Genomic DNA, 19820 nt, shown 5'->3' on the forward strand with positions numbered 1-19820 from the left:
CCATCATGAAAAACCAAAAATGTCTCCAGAAGTTGTCAAATGTCTCTAAGGGAACAAAATTATCTGAGACAGGACAAGCTGTCAATAAAAATCAACTCCTCAGTATACTTTAAGCATCCCTGCTGCCTAATACATCCATTCATTTCTAAAGATATCTTGTGCTCACACTTGCCCTACTCTTTTCTCCAGGGGTACAGCCACCTGATTTGTCTTCACTCAGAGAAAAGAAAGTTAGCAATGAGCTCAACCTGTCATTAAAGATGCACTTTTGAGCGAGGTGTGGTGGCATAACTATGATCCCAGGACTTGGGAGGCTGAGGCAGGATGATTATGAGGCCAGCCTGGGGTAAGTGGCAAGTTCAAGACCACCCTGGACTACACAGCAAGACCCTGTCTCAATATAAATGAAAATAAATAAATAAAAATCTAAAATATTAAACAACACAGGGCTGGGATTTAGCTCAGTGGTTCCACCGCCTGCCTTGCAAGTGGAAGGACCCGAGTTCAATCCCAGGTACCAAAAAAATAAATAAATAAAAATAAAATATTAAACAAAACAAATATAGTTCTCACACATCTCATTTTTTCAATGTAAAAGACAGTTCTCATGTCTACTCAGGAAATGACGATTTCTGCACACTCATGTTCATAGTTGCATTATCTGCAATAGGCAACAGGGAGATGCAACCCAAGTGTCCACCAGATGAATGGATAAACAAAATGCAGTATGTACACGCAACAGAATATTACCCAGACTTAAAAAAGGAAGTCCTGATACATACCGACTTCAACATGGATAAGCCTTGAAGACATTAAATTAACCAAGACAAACTAGTCACTAAAGAACAAATACCATATGCTTTTATGAGATACACAGAGCAGTTAAATTCATAAGACTGAAAGTAAATGGTGGTTACCAGGGGATGGGAGGAGAAGGAAACAACAGTTTTTGTTTAATGGGTACTGAGTTTCAGTTTTGCTAGATGAAAGAATTCTGGACACTGGTTGCCCAACAATATGAATGTACTTAAATTAACATTACTGAATTATATACTCAAAAGCGGTTAAAATGATAAAGTATATGTTATGTGGTTTTTACCAAAATTTTAAAAAAGGAGTGTCAGCTCTGGGGTTAAATCATCTAGATTCAAATACTGGCAGAATGCCAGTATTCACAGTAAGTGAATGGTTCACAGTAAGTGAATGTCAGTAGCTAATTCTAAACAAACATATTAACTAGAATTATACCAAGTCACACTGCATATTTGTCAGGAGCTACATGTGCCTTTTGGATTGGTGAAATGAGAAGGTAATTAAAAGTGATCATTTCTGATAACAAAATCATTTTACTAACTGAATAACCTTAAGTACAAAATAAGGTTACTCTCTTTCCCCCTCAAAATTAGGTTCATTCCTGTGGATTTCTCAAGTTCCTTACATAAGAGTCCCAGACTCTTTTTTGCATTCATTTTTCAAATCTTAAAAAAAACTTTAAGCATTCAAATGTATTTGTGTGAATGTAAACATATACATTTTCCCTTAAATTATCAACAACCCATTCTATACATGCACCTATTTATAAAGATCTTTCATCACTGACTTCAATAATTACTTGGAGAGTACTACACTGACTGTAGTTTTGACTCATTTATTTCCTTCCTAACATGCTTGTTCAAAATGGTGCCTAATTTTAATAGCTGCATCAGTGCTAAGGAGAGATAAAAGAAAGAAATAAAATGAAACAGAAAGTTAAAGCAACAGAAAATAAGAGAGAACCCACCTGTGCACTTTTGGTGACAAGCAAGAAGTAGAAGAGATTACATTCTCAGCTATCCAGGACAAGCTCACCAATCATTAGGATAAAAATGGGTACTCAGGCAGCAACAATCAAATCCAAAGGACAACACAAGCCCCCAGAGCAGGTAGGATTCTATGAACTGTCTAACCTGCATAGGATTAATCTTCACAGAGCGTTCAAAGCACTCCACACATTCTTTAAACTCCTTGTTCCGAAGATGAAGGAGGGCTTTGGAGCGCTGGGCCCGAGCACTGCGGTGCTGGGACAGCTCCCAGGCCTTGTCATAGCAGGAGTGATCTCGAAGGACATCTCCAAGCAAGCAGTATAAACTTGGTGTTTCTTTTTTCTCCAGCTCTTGCCTAAGGATTTCTTCTGCCTAGAAACAACAACAGAAATAATAAAAGTGCTTAATTGTGACCAACTGCTACTTTTTATCATGTAGATATAGCTGATCCAAATTTTTATTTTTGACATTTGTGATTACTTGCTTATTTCATGCAGCTAGGACACAGGTTGCATGAGAGGGCCAACATATAATAAATATGGTATATCTAAAAGATGGAAGCAAAGAGGAAGAGGTAAATCCTGCTTTACTGGTCTTCTGGAACCCCAAGGAAAGGATCCGGGGCAAACCCATGCAGCTCCTTGGCTCTCTGTTCTTGTGGTCACCATTGTGACCATGTGTTTAGAACAGTGCCTTTAATTCACCTCTACCGAAAAGCATTTCCCTTCCCTTCCCTTCCCTTCCCTCCCCTGCCCTCCCCTCCCCTGCCCTCCCCTCCCCTCCCCTTCCCTTCCATTCCAGTCCTGTCCCTTTTTTAATGTTATGGTCAGGGAACTTGGGACTCCCAGGCTGAGAAATTTATACAAGAAGGGGCAGGACACAATTTAACAAGAACTATCTCTTAACCAAAGAACATCTCAGCTCACAAATAAAACTGATTTCAGATGCCCCATTCATGTTTGTTTGTGATAGGGTCTCCTAAAGTTGAGGCTGGCCTTGAACTCATGTGTTTCTCCTTGCCTCAGCCTCCTGAGTGCTGGGATTATGGGCATGCGCCACCATGCTTGGCCCATTCATTTCAGAAATTAAAAATTGTCCCCTCAGGACTCGGGAGGCTAAGGCACGAGGATCACCATGAGTTTGAGGCCAGCCTGGGCTACATAGTGAGTTCAGAGTGAGTTCAGGCCCAACCTGAACTACAAAGGGAGACCTTGCCTCAAACACACACACACACACACACACACACACACACACACACACAAATTGTCCCCCATTCGCTTAACAAGTTTGGGTATTATTCCTGTATGTCCATAATTCAGAGCTACCTCATCATTTAAGCTAATCTTATACTTGTTACTACTCATCCTTGACTTTCTCCTACCCATGTCTGCCACTCAATTCTGGTAAACTTCAACAGACAGCAAAAAACATGTCATTGCATGCTTTGTAACTTCACATAAACAGCATGTCATTGCCAAAGATGCTATGGTAGCCAGGAAAACCACCCTTTACTAAGCCAGAATGAGACTTTAAAGTCCCTCATGTATGTAAACTGGCAATCAAAAACTGAATGTTTGCCGGGGATTTAGCTCAGTGGTGCTGTTGCCTGCCTCGCAAGCACAAGGTCCTGAGTTCGATCTCCGGTACCAAAAAAAACACAAAAAAACCCTGAATGTTTGGTTTAAATCAGGTTGGATGCGTTTTTGGTTTTTAAGCTGTATAGTTTCTGTGACATCTTTTAAAAGAGGGATATCCTTCTGAGTGTGACTTTGGATGCTGCTCTTTTGCATTTCTGACACGGTATGGGTAATACTTCAGGTCAAGTCTGAAGATGGAACCAAAAGTGATAAAATAGTTTCTGAGAGATAACAATTCAAACAGCCAGGAATAGAAGAGGGCATTGATTGTGAAAGAAAACAAGACCCAAGAATTTAAATAGGAACATTTGGGATGACTCAGGACAACAGAAGCTCCAAATAGTACTGAGCATCCTATACTCACAGAGGCAGCCATCCTTTATCTGATAAGACAGATGCTACCTTGCTTGAAGACACTGTGATGATGACTACACCTTTCCATCCCTCATTGCCTCCAGAAGTATAAATAATCTTATTTTTAAAAAAAACTGCAGGGCTGGGGATTTAGCTCAGTGGTTCCGCCACGTCACAAGTGTAAGGTCCCGTGTCCAATCCCCAGTACCCCCCCAAAAAAAACCTGCAAGTTTTTATTAATTTATAGATGGAAAGCTTGAGATCCCATGAAGAAAGAGATTATAAGGGTGCTAAGCCTGAAAGAAATTGGATCATAATTTAAATCAGGTTGAATTTAGATACTCACCAGAAAATTTTGATTCACAGTGTTAACTCAAGCAGTTGCAGACAGTTCTAAATTATCTGCTCAACTGCTGGACTAAAACCTGGACTCAAACACATGCAAAACTAAACAAAGTTGAGATACCAGAAATTCCTTGGTGTAATGTGGAGGAAGGAATCCAACAACTTAGAACAAAAAGGCTATTGTTAATTTATCATTTACAACCTTGCAAGTACTCCCTCCACTCTGTCCTCCAGCAGGCCCCAGGGGACACCAAGGCTTTGAGAAATACATTGTATATGAGAGAAGTGCTATGGTAGATGTCCTGCATAAATGTGGCAGTCTTCCTATAAAATTAGAACTCAGGATAGGAGAGTCTAGCAGCACTGAGCTCCTGAGAGCAAGATGAGCATAGTTATTTGCAGTAAGCACAGCTAGAGCAAGAATTAGAAGGGCTAGGCTGGCGCAGATCTTAAGTGAAAGACTGACCATGAAACTTTAGGGCCAAATTAGATGGCCAGCCAGCTAAGTTCAAACTACATACGTGCAACAGTTTAAAAAAAATCTTCGATTAAGAGAGCAGATGCCTCAGTCTCTCACCCAAATGCCACCGCTAAGGCACTTCCAAGACTCAGAACTTCTTAAATACAAAAATAAAGCACTGCTGCCTGCCTCGCAAGCGCAAGGATCTGAGTTCAATCCCCAGTACCAAAAACAAAACAAAACAAAAAATAAAGCAAAGCCAGTATCACTTAGGAAGAACTCTGCAATAACACAAGTATGTAACATAACTTTTCTTCTCAGGTCTTTTCCAAAGAAGTAAATGTAACCATTTACCAGGTATTTGCATCCTGCGGAAAGAAATACCTGTCTTTTAGAGTTAGAGGGTAGTTAACGCTAATCCTTTAGGGCCTAGAACACAACTGTGACAAGTTCACAGCAGTCAGTCCACCCTGCAGTGGCCATAGTTTGAACCCACCCAGTGGTTCCCTAGTTCCTACATGCACAGTTGAGTTAGATTTATCAAGCAGGAAGCGGTGTTCCTTCTGAGCGCAACTACAGTGTAGGGGCCAAGCGAAAGTCCTTGAAGCTTCCTCTCCCCACTCGATGAGTAAATGCAAAGCAACTCTGTATGTTTATAAAAGCCACAGAAATTTGTGTCACCGGCAAAACCTTGAAAGATATACTGGGAAGAGTGGGTAGGTGTGTGTGGGGGTGACTGGACTGTTGACTTACTTATTTAAACTAAGACATATGGGTCCTGGAAAACATCATGGATAATTACAAACTTAATATGGGAGGAGGGGGTGTTTCCTAACTGTAACTACTGCCCCAGATATGATCTCTTTACTGAGGAAACAGACACTGGGAAGCAGGTAGTGGTGTAGGAAATACGCTTTTTCTCTACCCAATAATCAGAGAACACCCGATCCAATGAGCTTTCACTAGTACAGAAAAAATTACACTTGTGCTATCTTGCCTCAGAATTACTTGAACTTCACGCTATGTTAATCTGCAAGGACTTTAACTGTCTCAATATCGCATTAGACCTCATCAGTCAAGGATCTTGATGACATCATGCTAATAAAATTCAAGAAACCAAAATACAAAAATTGTGTGCCAATGTTAACCAAAAGCCAACTGGAAATGATTAGATGCTTGACACCTTAATTTGTTATTAGAAAAATGTTTAATATATAAAAATTCATTTACCTCTAAGGAACTCATCTATTAAATAAAACATGGTTTTAAAAATAAATGTTTAGAGTCGCGTGAAAGTCGCCAAATCACCCCGCTGCAGACAGGCAGGTCTGCCCACGCCCTACCGAGGTCCCAAGTGCCACGAAAGACGCCGAATCACCCCACTGCAGACAGGCAGCCACCTGGTTCCACGCTTCAAAGGCGCAGAGGACAACAGACTACCAGACCAAGGTAGTGAGTCCTGCTGCTCCCGACCCAGAGGTAGGGGCTTCTGAGCCGCTGTCCCACTGCTCCTGGTCCAGAGGAAGGGGATTCCCGGTCACCATCCCTCCCACTGCTCCCAGCCCAGAGGAAAGGGCTTTTGGGCCACCTTCTGTCCCGCTGCTCCTGGCCCAGAAGAAGGGGCTTCCAGGCCACCATCCCTCCCAACGCTCCCAGCACAGAGGGAGGGGCTTCTGAGCCGCCATCCCACTGCTCCTGGTCCACAGGAAGGGGCTTCCCGGCCACCATTCCTCCCGCTGCTCCCAGCCCATAGGAAAGGGCTTTTGGGTCACCATCCCTACCGCTGCTCCCCGCCCCTGTCCCACCTCTCCCAGCTCAGAGGAGGTAATCCATGCAGGTGCTAACAGCCCCCTGCCCCAGTCGAAATGAGAAAACATGTAAATAAGTCTCAAAGCCAGACTTCCAGATCACCTACAGCAACCACAAAGGGAAATGAGATGGAACACTCTGATACTCAACCACATGGACCCACTGAACTGGCAACAAAAGGGGATCTGGAAAAAATGAAATCAGAAATAATTTCTCAGATAACAGGAGAAATTGTGCCCCTAGTGCAAGACATGATTAATAAATCTAGAGAGGAGCTCAGGAACATGATGGAATCCCAACATAAGAAACAAATGGAATCCATAAAACAGATGCAAATAGATTTCCAGGACATGAAAAACTCCATTGAAAGTCTACACAGCAGAACGAGCCAATGTGAGGACAGAATTTCAGATATAGAAGATAAGACTGCAATTAGTGACCAGGAAAAGAAAAATTGCTTCAAAATTATAAGGGAACATGAGAAATCAATCCAGCAGCTGCTAGATGATGCAAAGAAGAATAACATAAGACTGACGGGACTCAATGAAGAAACAGGGGAGAGTGCAGATGACATAAAAAATCTCTTCAGAGAAATAATGGCAGAAAACTTCCCAAGCAGGGGAAAAGAGCTTGACATACAGATAAGTGAGGCATATAGGACTCCAAATAGCCTTGATCAAAAAAAAAAAATCTACACATAGGCATATAACTCTTAAGATTCCAGAAACTCAACAGAAGAACAAAGTTCTCCAAGCAGTCAGAGAAAAGAAACAAATCACATACAAAGGAAAGCCCATCAGAATCACAGCAGGGTTCTCAACACAAACCATCAAGGCAAGAAGAGCTTGGAGTGACATATTCCAAGCCCTAAAAGAAAACAGCCTCCAACCCAGATTGATGTACCCTGCAAAACTATCTTTCAAAATGGATGGAGAAATAAGATACTTGCATGACAAAGAGCACCTTAGGAACTTCATGAATACCAAACCAGCACTCCAAAGAATTTTACACAATATCCTAGGAACAGACATTGAGGATCATAACCCCAGGAAGCAAAGCAGAATGAACCCATCTGGCATGACAAGAAATTAAATGTAAAGGGGGAGAACTCAACAAAAAGAAAAAGTCATGGCAATGACAAGTCAATACGTTTCAGTTATAACCATCAATGTTAATGGTCTCAATTCACCAATCAAAAGAAATAGACTGGCAGAGTGGGTCAAGAAGCAAAATCCAACAATATGCTGCATACAAGAAACACACTTTATTCAAAAGGAAACTCATAGACTGAAAGTTAAAGGGTGGAAAAGAATACTCCATGTGACAGGAACCTGAAAAAAAGCAGGTGTAACTATCCTCTTTGCAGATCAAGTAGATTTCAAACCAACACTGATTAAGAGAGATGAAGAAGGACACTACATCCTTGTAAAGGGAACAATCCAACAGCAAGAGATGACAATCATAAATATCTATGCACCAAACACTAGTATACCCAACTATATAAAACAAATATTAACAGACATGAAAAGTCATATATGCACTAATACAATTGTCGTGGGGGAACTCAACACCCCACTGTCACAAATAGATAGATCAACTAGACTAAAAATAAGTAATGAAATACAAGAACTCAATCGAACTCTTGAACAAATGAACTCAACAGATGTTTACAGAGTCTTCCACCCCACAAAAGCAGAATACACATTCTTCTCAGCTGCACATGGGTTATTCTCCAAAATAGACCACATACTCACACATAGAACATGTTTAAGTAAGTGCAAAGGAAATGAAATTATCCCCTGTATATTATCAAACCATAATGCGATGAAATTGGAGATCCATAGCAAAAGAAACTCAAAAGATTTCATAAACACGTGGAAATTGAACAACACACTTCTGAATAACCAATGGGTCATAGAGGAAATTAAAGAAGAAATCAGACAGTTCCTTCAATTAAATGACAATGACAATACAACATATCGGAATCTATGGGACACAATGAAAGCAGTCTTACGAGGGAAATTCATAGCAGTGAATACGCATATTAGGAAAACAGAACGAGCCCAATTAAACAACCTGATGCTGAACCTCGAGCTTCTAGAAAAAGAAGAGCAGGACAACCCCAAAGCTCATATAAGGGAGGAAATTATAAAGATCAGAGGAGAAATCAATGCAATGGAGACTAAGAGAATGATACAAAAAAATCAATGAAGCCAAGAGTTTGTTCTTCGAAAGAATCAACAAAATTGACAAACCATTAGCCAACCTTGTCAGAAAAAGGAAAGAAAAGGCCCAAATCCATGCAATTAGGAATGAAAAGGGTGAAATGACAACAGACCCAGAAGAAATCCAGAGGATCATCAATACCTACTTCCAGAACCTATATGCCAATAAGATGGACAACACAGAAGAAATGGACAGATTCCTAGATACATATAAATTACCAAAGTTGAACAAAGAAGACCTACAAATTCTGAACAACCCAATATCAACCAATGAACTTGAAAACGTAAATAAAAACTTATCAACTAAGAAAAGCCTGGGCCCCGATGGCTTCACTGCTGAATTCTACAAGACATTTAGAGAGGAACTGCTGCTACTACTGTTTAAACTCTTCAATGAAATCGAAAGGGAAGCAATACTCCCAAATTCATTCCTGGAAGCAAGCATCACCTTGATCCCCAAAGCAGAGAAAGACCCAACTGAAAAAGAGAACCATAGGCCAATCTCACTAATGAACATAGATGCAAAAATCCTTAATAAGATAATGGCAAACAGAGTGCAGAAGATCATCAAGAAGACCATACATCCTGATCAAGTGGGATTCATCCCAGGGATGCAGGGATGGTTCAATATATGCAAATCAATCAATGTAATAAACTATATCAATAGAGCCAAGGACAAAAACCATATGATTATCTCCATAGATGCAGAAAAAGCATTTGACAAAATCCAACATGCATTTATGATAAAAACCCTACAAAAAATTGGAATAGATGGTCTCTACCTCAAACTGATAGAAGCCATCTATGAAAAACCAACAGCCAATATCACACTAAATGGTGAAAAACTGAAATCCTTCACACTAAAATCAGGAACAAGACAAGGATGTCCACTATCACCACTCTTGTTTAATATAGTTTTGGAAATATTAGCCACAGCAATTAGACAAGAGAAAGAAATAAAAGGAATAAAGATAGGTAATGAAGAAGTCAAATTGTCATTATTTGCAGATGACATGATACTCTATATAGAAGACCCCAAGAACTCCACCAAAAGTCTTTGAGACTTAATAACCAAATTCAGTCAAGTAGCTGGTTACAAGGTCAACACACAAAAATCAATAGCTTTCCTCTACACAAGTGACAGACTCACTGAGAGAGAAATAGGGCAAATAATTCCTTTCACAATAGTATCTAAAAAACTGAAATACCTAGGAATCATCCTAATGAAAGAAATCAAAGACCTCTTCTCTGAAAACTATGGCACTCTGAAAAGAGAGATTGAAGATGATATCAGAAAATGGACAGACATCCCCTGCTCCTGGGTAGGAAGGATTAATATAGTGAAAATGGCCATACTTCCAAAACTGCTATATAGATTTAATGCAATTCCAATTGAGATCCCAGCAGCATACTTCATGGACCTTGAGAAAACAATCCAAAAATTCATTTGGAACAAGAAGAGACCCAGAATAGCAAAAGCAATTCTAGGTAACAGAGGCATGGCAGGGGGTATCACAATCCCCAACCTGCAACTATACTACAAAGCTACTGTGATAAAAACAGCATGGTACTGGCAAACAAACAGACCCAAAGACCAGTGGAACAGATTAGAAGATGCAGAAACAATGCCAGACACACTCAGCCATCTCATCTTCAACAAAGGAGCCAAACACCCTCACTGGAGGAAAGATAGCCTCTTTAATAAATGGTACTGGAAAAATTGGGTTTTAACTTGCCACAGATTAAAACTAGACCTATATGTCTCACCATGGACTAAACTAAAATCAAAATGGATTAAAGATCTAAATATTAAAATAGAAACTCTGAACCAGTTGGAAGAGAGGTTAGGTAGAACCCTTGAAGACATCGGTGTAGGAAAAGATTTTATGAACAAAACCTCAGTTGCCCGTGAACTAGCACAAACAATCAACAAGTGGGATCTCTTCTTATTAAAAGGCTTATGAACAGCAAGAGAAACCACCAGCAGTGTGAAGAGACAACCCACAATGTGGGAAAAAATCTTCACCTGCTCTTCCTCAGACAAAGGTCTACTATCTCGAATCTATAAAGAACTTAAAAAGATCAGACCTCCCAAATTTAAAGACCCAATCCAAAAATGGGCATCTAAAATGAACAGACATTTCTCAGACAAAGAAGTAGAAATAGCAAATAAATACATGAAAAAATGTTCAACATCACTGGCCATTCGAGAGATGCAAATGAAAACAACCCTGAGATTCCACTTCACTCCAGAAAGAATGGCTGCTATCATGAAATCAACCAATAACAAATACTAGCGGGGCTGTGGGAAAAGAGGAACCCTGCTCCACTGCTGGTGGGAGTGTAGACTGGTGCAAGCACTGTGGAAATCAGTATGGAGATACCTCAAAGAACTAGGACTGGAAGTCCCATTTGACCCCGCTATTCCACTGCTGGGGATCTTCCCTAAAGAATTAAAAGAATCATACCACAGTAAAATAAATAAATAAATAAGAATAAAAAATAAAAATAAATGTTTAATCCTATATGCTCTAGGAACGCTTCATATCTAGACGCTTATTCAAAAACATTTTCAAAGTTTCCCCATATAAGAAATCTTCTTTAACTATATAACACAATCTACCAAATACTCTACCTGCTAGCAGTTTGCCACTTTCCAAAAAAGGAAGCCCCTAAATGAAAGGCCTATATCCTGCATGTTCATAAGTATTGGATTATGCTATGTCAACTTGCTTAATATGGAAACTACATTTCCTAAAATCCCTTTCATTCTGTTTTCATGTCAGAGTTGGCCAGAGGAGGACTTGGGGACAGAAAGGAGCAGTGAAGCAATAGACTACATGGCAAAGCTGTCATGGTCAAATATGCTGCCACAGGAGACACAGAGCCAACCCACAAACCCCAGCTTATCCTTTTGCATGTGTCACACTTCTCTTCCCAACTGCTGGCCCAGCTGATCAATAGCAACTCCAGGTCCCATTGGACTTTTCCTGTGGACTCACAGGGCTGCTAGCCACCAAGATACTCAGCTTTCCAACGGACCTCTCCACAAGCTTCCCTTTCCTAGTTCTATTTCAATGGCTGGAGGCATCTGGCTTCTTGGCTTGTAAATTCTTTTTTTGTGTGTGTGTGGTATGAGGGATTGAGCTCAGGACCTTGCGATTGTGAGGCAGGCACAGTGCCACTGAGCTAAATCCCCAGCCCTTGGGTTGTAAATTCTGACTTACCCAGTCAGGTCAGTGCTTCAAGTGGACTAGTAAATGATTATTTCTCTCTTCCACACCTTCATTTTTCCAGCTCTCCTCATATTTGTCTAAAATCTAACTTCTTTAGTAAACCCTTTATTCCTAAATATTCAAAGTGGATCTGCTTTCATAACTGAAGCAACTCTGAATAATACACACTTTTTATTTTCTACCTTTTAAACTCCCTGTAAATCCTTCCATCTGACAGTGATTTGTAGGATAGCTCTTACCCAATTTATTGTTAAATGTATTATCTCAATCCCTCCAACAATACTGAGTAGACATTAACATACTTATTTTTAAGATAAGAAAATAAAAGCTTAGATCCTATGTCAATGGTCAGCCTCAAACCAAAAGATACTAGGCTGAAAAGCAAGTACTTGTCTCCCAGTTTAATACTATGTCACAGGTAGACATCAGCAAAAATAGTATAAGAAAATTTTCTCCATGATAGAAGCAACCAGAAAACTAGCAAAAAATATCAAAACTAACTTTTTGAGAACTGTGTAATCTACCAAACCTGCAGTAATACAGGAAGCACTTATTCAAGAGAAATAGCTAAATCTTAATTAAAAACAGCACACTTTGTGGCATTTTAATTTGCATCACTTCTATTCCTTCTTCTCCAGCTCTATAGTAGGCTTGAAAACCAACAGCTCACAATTATGGCAGCCACCAGAGGGAGAAGAATGGGTTTAGAACTACTTTAAAGCCTCATTCCCAGAAAACTGCCATTATATCCCCAGTCTGGTAATTCCCTAGAAGAGCCCACTTTCAAGGCTATCTGACCTAACTCTGAGCTTGTTCAGTGAAAGCCTTTGACAAAAACAATTACAGACAATTTCATAGCTGCCTGAAGTGGCAAATAACAGCATGACAAGGGAATTTAAATGGTATACTAGGAAGGATCTATTTAACCAAAAAGAACACAGTAATGCAGAAATAAAAGACGATCTATAGATAACAAATAGCAAAATGACAGTCATAAATTGTACATAATCAGTGATTACTTGTAATAGGATTTAATACCCCAGTCACTGCACAGGTTTACAGACAGGATAGCAAAAACATGATCCAACTAAATATAATCTACAAGAGACACACTTTAGATTCAGACACACAAATAAGTTGAAACTGGAAAACAAAAAGGAAAAAATTACATCATGTAAACAGTAACCAAAAAGGAGCTGGAGCAGCTGTACAATCACAGATAAATTATCCTTAAGACAAAAAAATTGTGTATTTTCAGGCTAAAATTTTCATCCCACCAAGAAGACATAACAATTATACATGTACCTAACAACAGAGCCCTAAATCACATAATGCAAAAACCAACAGAACTGAAGGGGAAAATAGGTAATTCAACAATAATATCTGGAGACTTTACAAGTAACCTCAATAATGGACAGAATAACTATACAGCAGATGGAAATACAAGATCTGAATAATGCCAAATTACAACTAGACCTAGTAGGCATTTACAGAACATTCCACTTAACACATTCTTCTTAAGTGCATTTCAACATTCTCCAGGATATCTTATATGTTAGGTCATAATATAAGTCAATAAATTTGAAAGGACTGAAGTCATACAATGTATGTTTTCCACGAGGCAGGGCGGTGCACACCTGTAATCCTAGTACTCTGGAGGCTGTGAGAAGGGAATCCCAAGTGCAAGGCCACCCTGGGATATATAGTGAATTTGAGGCCAGCCTGAGGTACAAAGTGAGACCCAGTCTCAAAAAAAAGAAAAAGATTTGTTCTTCAATCACAATGAGATTAAATTAAAAATCAATCACAAAAGAAATTTGGGGAATCACAAATAATTTGTGAAATTTAAACAGCATCCTTACCTGCTAAATAACGAATGAGTGAAAGAAGAAATTACAGCAAAATTAAAAACACATTGAGATGAGAGAAAACAGAAAGTAATATGCCAAAATGTATGGTATGCAGCAAAAACATGGTTATAGGGAAATTTATAGCTATCAGTGCCTATGCTGAAAAGAAAGAACTCAAATCAATAATACAAACTTCCATTATGAGTAAGTAGAAAAAGAAGAGCAAACTAAACTCAATGGAAGAAAATAATAAAGAATTGGTGTAAGTAAAAGGAAGAGAGGATAGAAAAATAATAGAGAAAAATTAACAAACCAAAAGATGGTTCTGGACACACACATTACAGTCATAAATGAAAGAGGAGATACTGTTACCAGCCTTACAAAAATAAAGGTATCCTACACCACAGGTACCCTACATTAATAATAGGATCCAAGGTTCAGACCATCAAATTATACTCTCAAAAGCACCTGCTTGATGATGAAAAAACACCATTCTACAAATATTTATTCTACTTTTTTGGGGGGGAGGGGTAAGGTCTGTCTTTGATCTCATGGCGATCCTCCTGCCTCAGCTTCCCATATGCTAGGATTACAGATGTGAGCCACCACCCTCAGCTTTATTTTACTTCTACAAGTATGCTGCATTACAGACTGAAGATTCACAAGAGTAAGATTCAGCATTTACAACCTTTGCAAAGACAAAATTACTGTTCATATTAAAGATTAAACAGTAATCAGAAAAATCTTCACATTTGGAAAGGCTAAATTGTCAAGGATTTCACCTTGGTAAATTACTTCCTCCACCAACTCCCACAGACCACAACTCTTCTAAGAAGGAGGAACACAGTACATGAAACATAACTTGTTACCAAATGCTAATAATTCTGGGTGCTGTGATCCCTGGAAGATGGGCCTGGAGGGTCACAGTGGGGCAGCTTTCTAGAGAAGGTGGGAACCCTCAGAGCAGTGACTTTGCATGGTCTGGGCTGATCTCTTTCCTCAGATTCCTATCCCACATTTTTGTGTGAGGTAAGTTAATTCTTTCTCCTTGAGATCTTACACCTCTTCTTCCTGCCAACAGAATTATCTTTCCCAAGGGAAGTGCTTGCAGGCAATATATTTGCTTTCTTCAACTAGTCACACTGCATTCCTCAGTCTTCATTCTCTCCAAATGTTCTAGTTTTCCCACTCCTTCCTCCACTTATCCACTCAATCTACATAATTTATTACCAAATGAAGCACTACAAAAGATGCCCAAGTCAATATAAATAAAGGACTAGGGCACTATCATGACTTGTAACGCCCCCTTTGCTATATCAACATGTGAGTGAGCAGAAATCTTCACAGAATGCAAAAGTTTGAGGTTTCTAGCTAAGAGTTGCTATTTTCCTGTGGAAAAATGTAGGTATACATTTGTATAGGATGCAAGAAAGTTTTCATCTAAATGTTCATTAAACAGGATAAAAACAGATCCTCACAAATGCAAAGAATATTTAAATGGGACAAGGGACTGTGACGAATCTGCAGAGCTTGCAAGAACTCTGAGATTCTAATCCCAAAAGCCATTCTCCTACCTTCATATACATACCAACCTCAGCTATTCCAATAGTCTATTTTATTTTGTAATTCCACACAACTCACTGCTATTCTTTTTTTTGGGTACCAGGAATCAAACTCGGGTCCTTGCACCTGTGAGGCAGGCAGAGGAACCACTGAGCTAAATCCCTGGCCCTGCTCATTGCTATTCTTAATACAATTGTGTGGCAATCACTACATATGAATAGTGAACCTCCACATAAAATTCAGTGGGCCAAGAGTCAAAAGGAACCTAAATTTATAGCAAGAATAAGATTCTACTTGTTTTACCAGGGATAACTTTACTGCACAGAGCAAAGATCACCCACTCAAATGCCCAGAAATTGCCAGTTTTTGAGAATGAAAGTAGTCTGGTGAATGAGAATCCAAGATCTATTAGATTTTCATTTGCATGAGCCAATTAATTGTCCTTTTTTGTCCAAGCAAATGATCTTTTACAATCAAGAGTTCTATTATATCTCTAGAAAATCGTATTGCATGATCCATTCTATAGTCTTCCAATTACAAGAGGAAGATATGGGAAAATGCAGTTGCTTTTAGTTGGAATTTAAATGTCAGTTCGAGGTAAGATAGAAGAAATAAACCAGAATAAAAACAAGGAAAATCATAATCTTAAAATTAACTTTTATGTACATGTACCGACTCCATACAAGGAATGTAAACACTATGTACTGCAAATATATACAAAAAAAAAAAAAAAAAAAAGGAAGGGGACTGAGGGATGGATAGAGGTGGGAGGGAAGGGAAAGGGGATGAAAAATGGAATGAAGATGTGTTATTTACATGTACCAACTTCCCATAAGGAATGTAAACATTATGTATTACACACATGTACCAATAAACTAAAATAATACATAAATAAAATTGTACTTTTAAAAACTGTAGCTTCGGGACACAAAGTTACCCAAGGTTGTAATACTTTTCCCCCCTTTAGGGTACTGACTCCTAAATTCTTAAATTTTAAAGAAACACAATAGATTAGTCCCTTGACTTTCACCTGTAAGATGGGCCTTTCTCCTATAAAAAGGACCCTGTAGTTGTGAATGGACCACTACCTTTCACACTTAAGAAAGGGCATCACCTTTCACATGTAAATTGAGTCTGTGCTTCCTATAAATTCACAAATTTCACAGATTTTTACCCCTCAAAACTCACAAATAGATCATCTCCAGGCCGTAGGAGTGTGACAAAACTGGCTGGGGAAGTAGGCGTGACCCATTAATTACAAGAGCCCCAAAGAGGTGAACAGAACAGTACCCAAAGCCCTGCATGTGGACTTCTCCAGGAGCTCTAAAGCAGGTTTTGTTTTGTTTTTTAATTCATTAAGTTTATTAGTACATTTTAGGTATACAATACAGTTACATTCATCACTGGGAACTTGTACCTGTACATGATGTATCTTGGTTCTTATTTTTTCCCCATTCCCCTGCCCTCCCTTCAACCCCTCCACTCCCCCTCATGCACAAAGACTTTGTTTCCCTTTTTTCCTTTTCTCATATTTTTTCCTTTCCCTTCTTTGCTTTCCCCTACCCCCTCCCACTTTCCCTTCCCCTTCCCCTTTGGATCTTGTTTTTTGTTTTTTGGTGGGGGTTTTTTGGTACCGGCGATCAAACTCTGGACCTTGCACTTTCGAGGCAGGCAGCAGAACCACTGAGCTAAATCCCCGGCCAGGCTTTGGTTTTTTGATAGGATGCCTAGATTTGATGTCAGCCTGAGGAGTGAGATCTCAGCACCCCCTCTCAGGCCCCATTTGTAAAGTTCTCTCAGGTTTCCTCAAGCTTTGGACAGTAGAGTAGACCTCTGAAATGTGTGGGGGTTATGTTCCTAGAGCATCCGCGAATTGTGAAAAATCGGGAATTACAGAAAAATGGCTATGAATGCCTATTTTTATAGTTTAAACCCTAAATATGCTATGTGTTCCATAGTTATGTAATTTAATAGAATACTGTATTAACAAAGCCTTAGAAGATGCAGGGCATTTTGGCAGCATCTTAGGGATCTTAGAGCTTTAAGAAGAACAAAACCGAGAGCAGTAGAGATGGTTACAACGGTAAGGCAACCTGTTACGATGAGGGACGGTGGTGCATCTGCCATAGGGCAGCAGCCAATCAGAAGCAAGGAGAACTGAGTAATGCTCTCGGATTGGCTACTTGCAAACCTCCCACCAAAAAACATTTGCAGAGGGTATTTGTGGTTTCTGCCAAATTGCGGGATTTCTGCAAACAATTATTGGTTAGGTTCTAAGGAAAAATCTGCATACAACTGAGGCTGTGAACTATGAACCACGAATTCGCGGGAGTATACTATATAAAAGAACGCAAATGCCAAGAAGAGCTTGCTATCCTGGCTTTTCATGAGACAGTCCACCCTGCTTCCTCCAGGGTGTACTTTTATTTTGCTTTTTCCTCTTTTACTCAGCCCACTCTTACTCTGCAGAGCCAGTTTCCCCCTCACTCTTCATTCTCACTTTTTAGAATAAACTTTGCCACTGCTTTTTGTAGTAGGAGACCCTATTCTATGTAAACTCTCCAAAGAACACTGTCAGGGACAAGGACTTGGGTTTGTAGTAAAGACTAGGGATGGAACTCAAGTTTGGACTCCAGTGAAAGGGAGAGAAAATGCTTCAGGAAAACTATTCATACCTGAGTCAAAGGTAATTATCAAAATAAAGTGCCCTGTGATTTGTGCCTTGACTTTGTAAGGATTCAAAATACTAATGTGCTTAAGTAAGAGTGGCCCTTATCTGGCTTTGCATCTGACCAACATACAAAGGGAAAGGGAACTGGCAGAAGGGAACCTCCAACAACTGTAGGAAGCCCTCCTGGTGTAGGGACAAAAATACGCCCTGGACTCAGAGATAGTACCAAGTATTAACAGAAATGACAGAGGCTTAAGTACAGGTTGCTCCAAGGGGGTGAAAAAAGGTAGGGTAAGAATTTAAGGTCATACTATTAGTCAGATTTGGCCTCTAAGAAACAGCTTCAGGAGTAAAAAAAGAACTGTGCACAGGCATGCGTGCCTGAAACTCACACAGCTATGGATATACTCTAATTTCCATGTTCACCCTGAAGCACAGATGAAACATAGATCTTGTCTTAGTTACTGTTCTCTCGTTGCTGAGACAAAATTCCCGACACCCCATGTTAAAGGGGGAAAGGTTTATTTGGCGTACAGTTCACAGATTTCAGTTCATAGTCAGCTGGCTCCAAGGCAGGGTAGCAGAGGGGCCACAGTTCATGGCTGCACAAGCAGCAACAGCAACAAAGGACCTTTACTGTCTTCCTGCCCCTTGTATCTCATTCAGGATACTTAGGTACTTAGGGCGGGCAGCACTCAAGCCCTTAATCCTAGTGCCCTGGGGCCTAACCCCACCACAAATCAATCACACTCTAGATTCAACCCCCTAGAAAATCATGGGACTTTGGGAGGACACAACAGATCTGCTTTTCACAATGTAGAAGCTGGTTCTCTCAGAGAAGGGAAACTGACCACCAGGAAGGTGCTCCGCCTCCTTGACACAGGTCACAAGGATGACTGGGGCAGAGCTAAGACAGCACCAACGCATCTTCTCTTACTAAGGACAATTCTACCTAAAGGGCAGTTTACTCCTAGTCTAAATTCTTGTTCTCAGCAGCAACTGAGAGGTGAAAAGTACACAGCACACCACTCACTCCAGCTGGACACTCCCAGCCAGACTTCATCTGCGGCTGTGCCTCGTACTAGCCACTCTCACAGAGCCAACTGTTCACAAATTGCTTTCTACATTTATGTGTGTGACAACACCATACACTGGCTTGATTTTTCAGAGTATTTGCCAACACAAATATGCCAGGCCCAAGATAAAACAGAATAATTTAAAACAGGCCTAATTATCCAATTAGCTGATCATCTCCTATTTGCATTACCAAATTAGAGAGCATTTTCAATTACGTATTTTGCCTATTTTCCCCACTCAAGTGAACACAATCTGTTTTTTTGGTACCAGGGATTGGACTAGGGACCTTGCGCTTGCGTGGCAGGCGCCAGAACCACTGAACTAAATCCCCGGCCCCAACACAATCTGTTTTAACTCACAAATCTAACATCCAGTTTTTAAGGGATTAACAGTAACCATGATGTGGGGAAAGGAGTGTAGGCTTCAGAGGAAAGTAACTCTGAGCTTGGATTCCAAAATCTGCCACTTACTAATGCTAATCAATCAAGTGTCAAAAACAATTCATAGTTTTTGTAGGCTAGTATGAACACTATTCAATGATTACAAAAGAATTACATAAAGAATGAGGTATAGATGGACTCAAAAAATTGCGTTACAGCACTTACTGAACAAAAATCAAAATTCTTAGCTGGGTATGGTGGTGCACATCTATAATCCTAGCACTTGCAAGGCTGAGGCAAGAGGATCGCTGTGAGTTCCAGGCCAGACTGAACTACATAGTGAGACTCTGCCTCAAAACAACAACAAAAACAAATAAAAAAGAATCAAAATTCTTCTGGTTCTGCTGCCTG

General features: G+C 39.8%; 1 protein-coding gene across 5 annotated transcripts in view; it reads right to left on the bottom strand.

The window, feature by feature from the left end:
• The window catches only part of Ttc27 (tetratricopeptide repeat domain 27), a 254203-nt gene that overhangs the window by 131379 nt on the left and 103004 nt on the right, over positions 1-19820 (bottom strand). For all 5 annotated transcript variants that reach the window (XR_015453011.1, XR_015453012.1, XR_015453013.1 and 2 more), the window contains exon 13: positions 1947-2174. Coding sequence is in view for 1 of the 5 variants with exons in the window: in XM_021253706.2 (XP_021109365.1) it covers positions 1947-2174 (228 nt within the window). In the remaining 4 variants the exon portion in view is untranslated. The remainder of the gene's footprint in view (positions 1-1946; positions 2175-19820) is intronic.

Source organism: Heterocephalus glaber, unplaced genomic scaffold (genome assembly GCF_053883595.1).
Source record: "Heterocephalus glaber isolate CG9 unplaced genomic scaffold, H.glaber_assembly_v1.0 deba00001457, whole genome shotgun sequence".
Lineage (NCBI taxonomy): Eukaryota > Metazoa > Chordata > Mammalia > Rodentia > Bathyergidae > Heterocephalus > Heterocephalus glaber.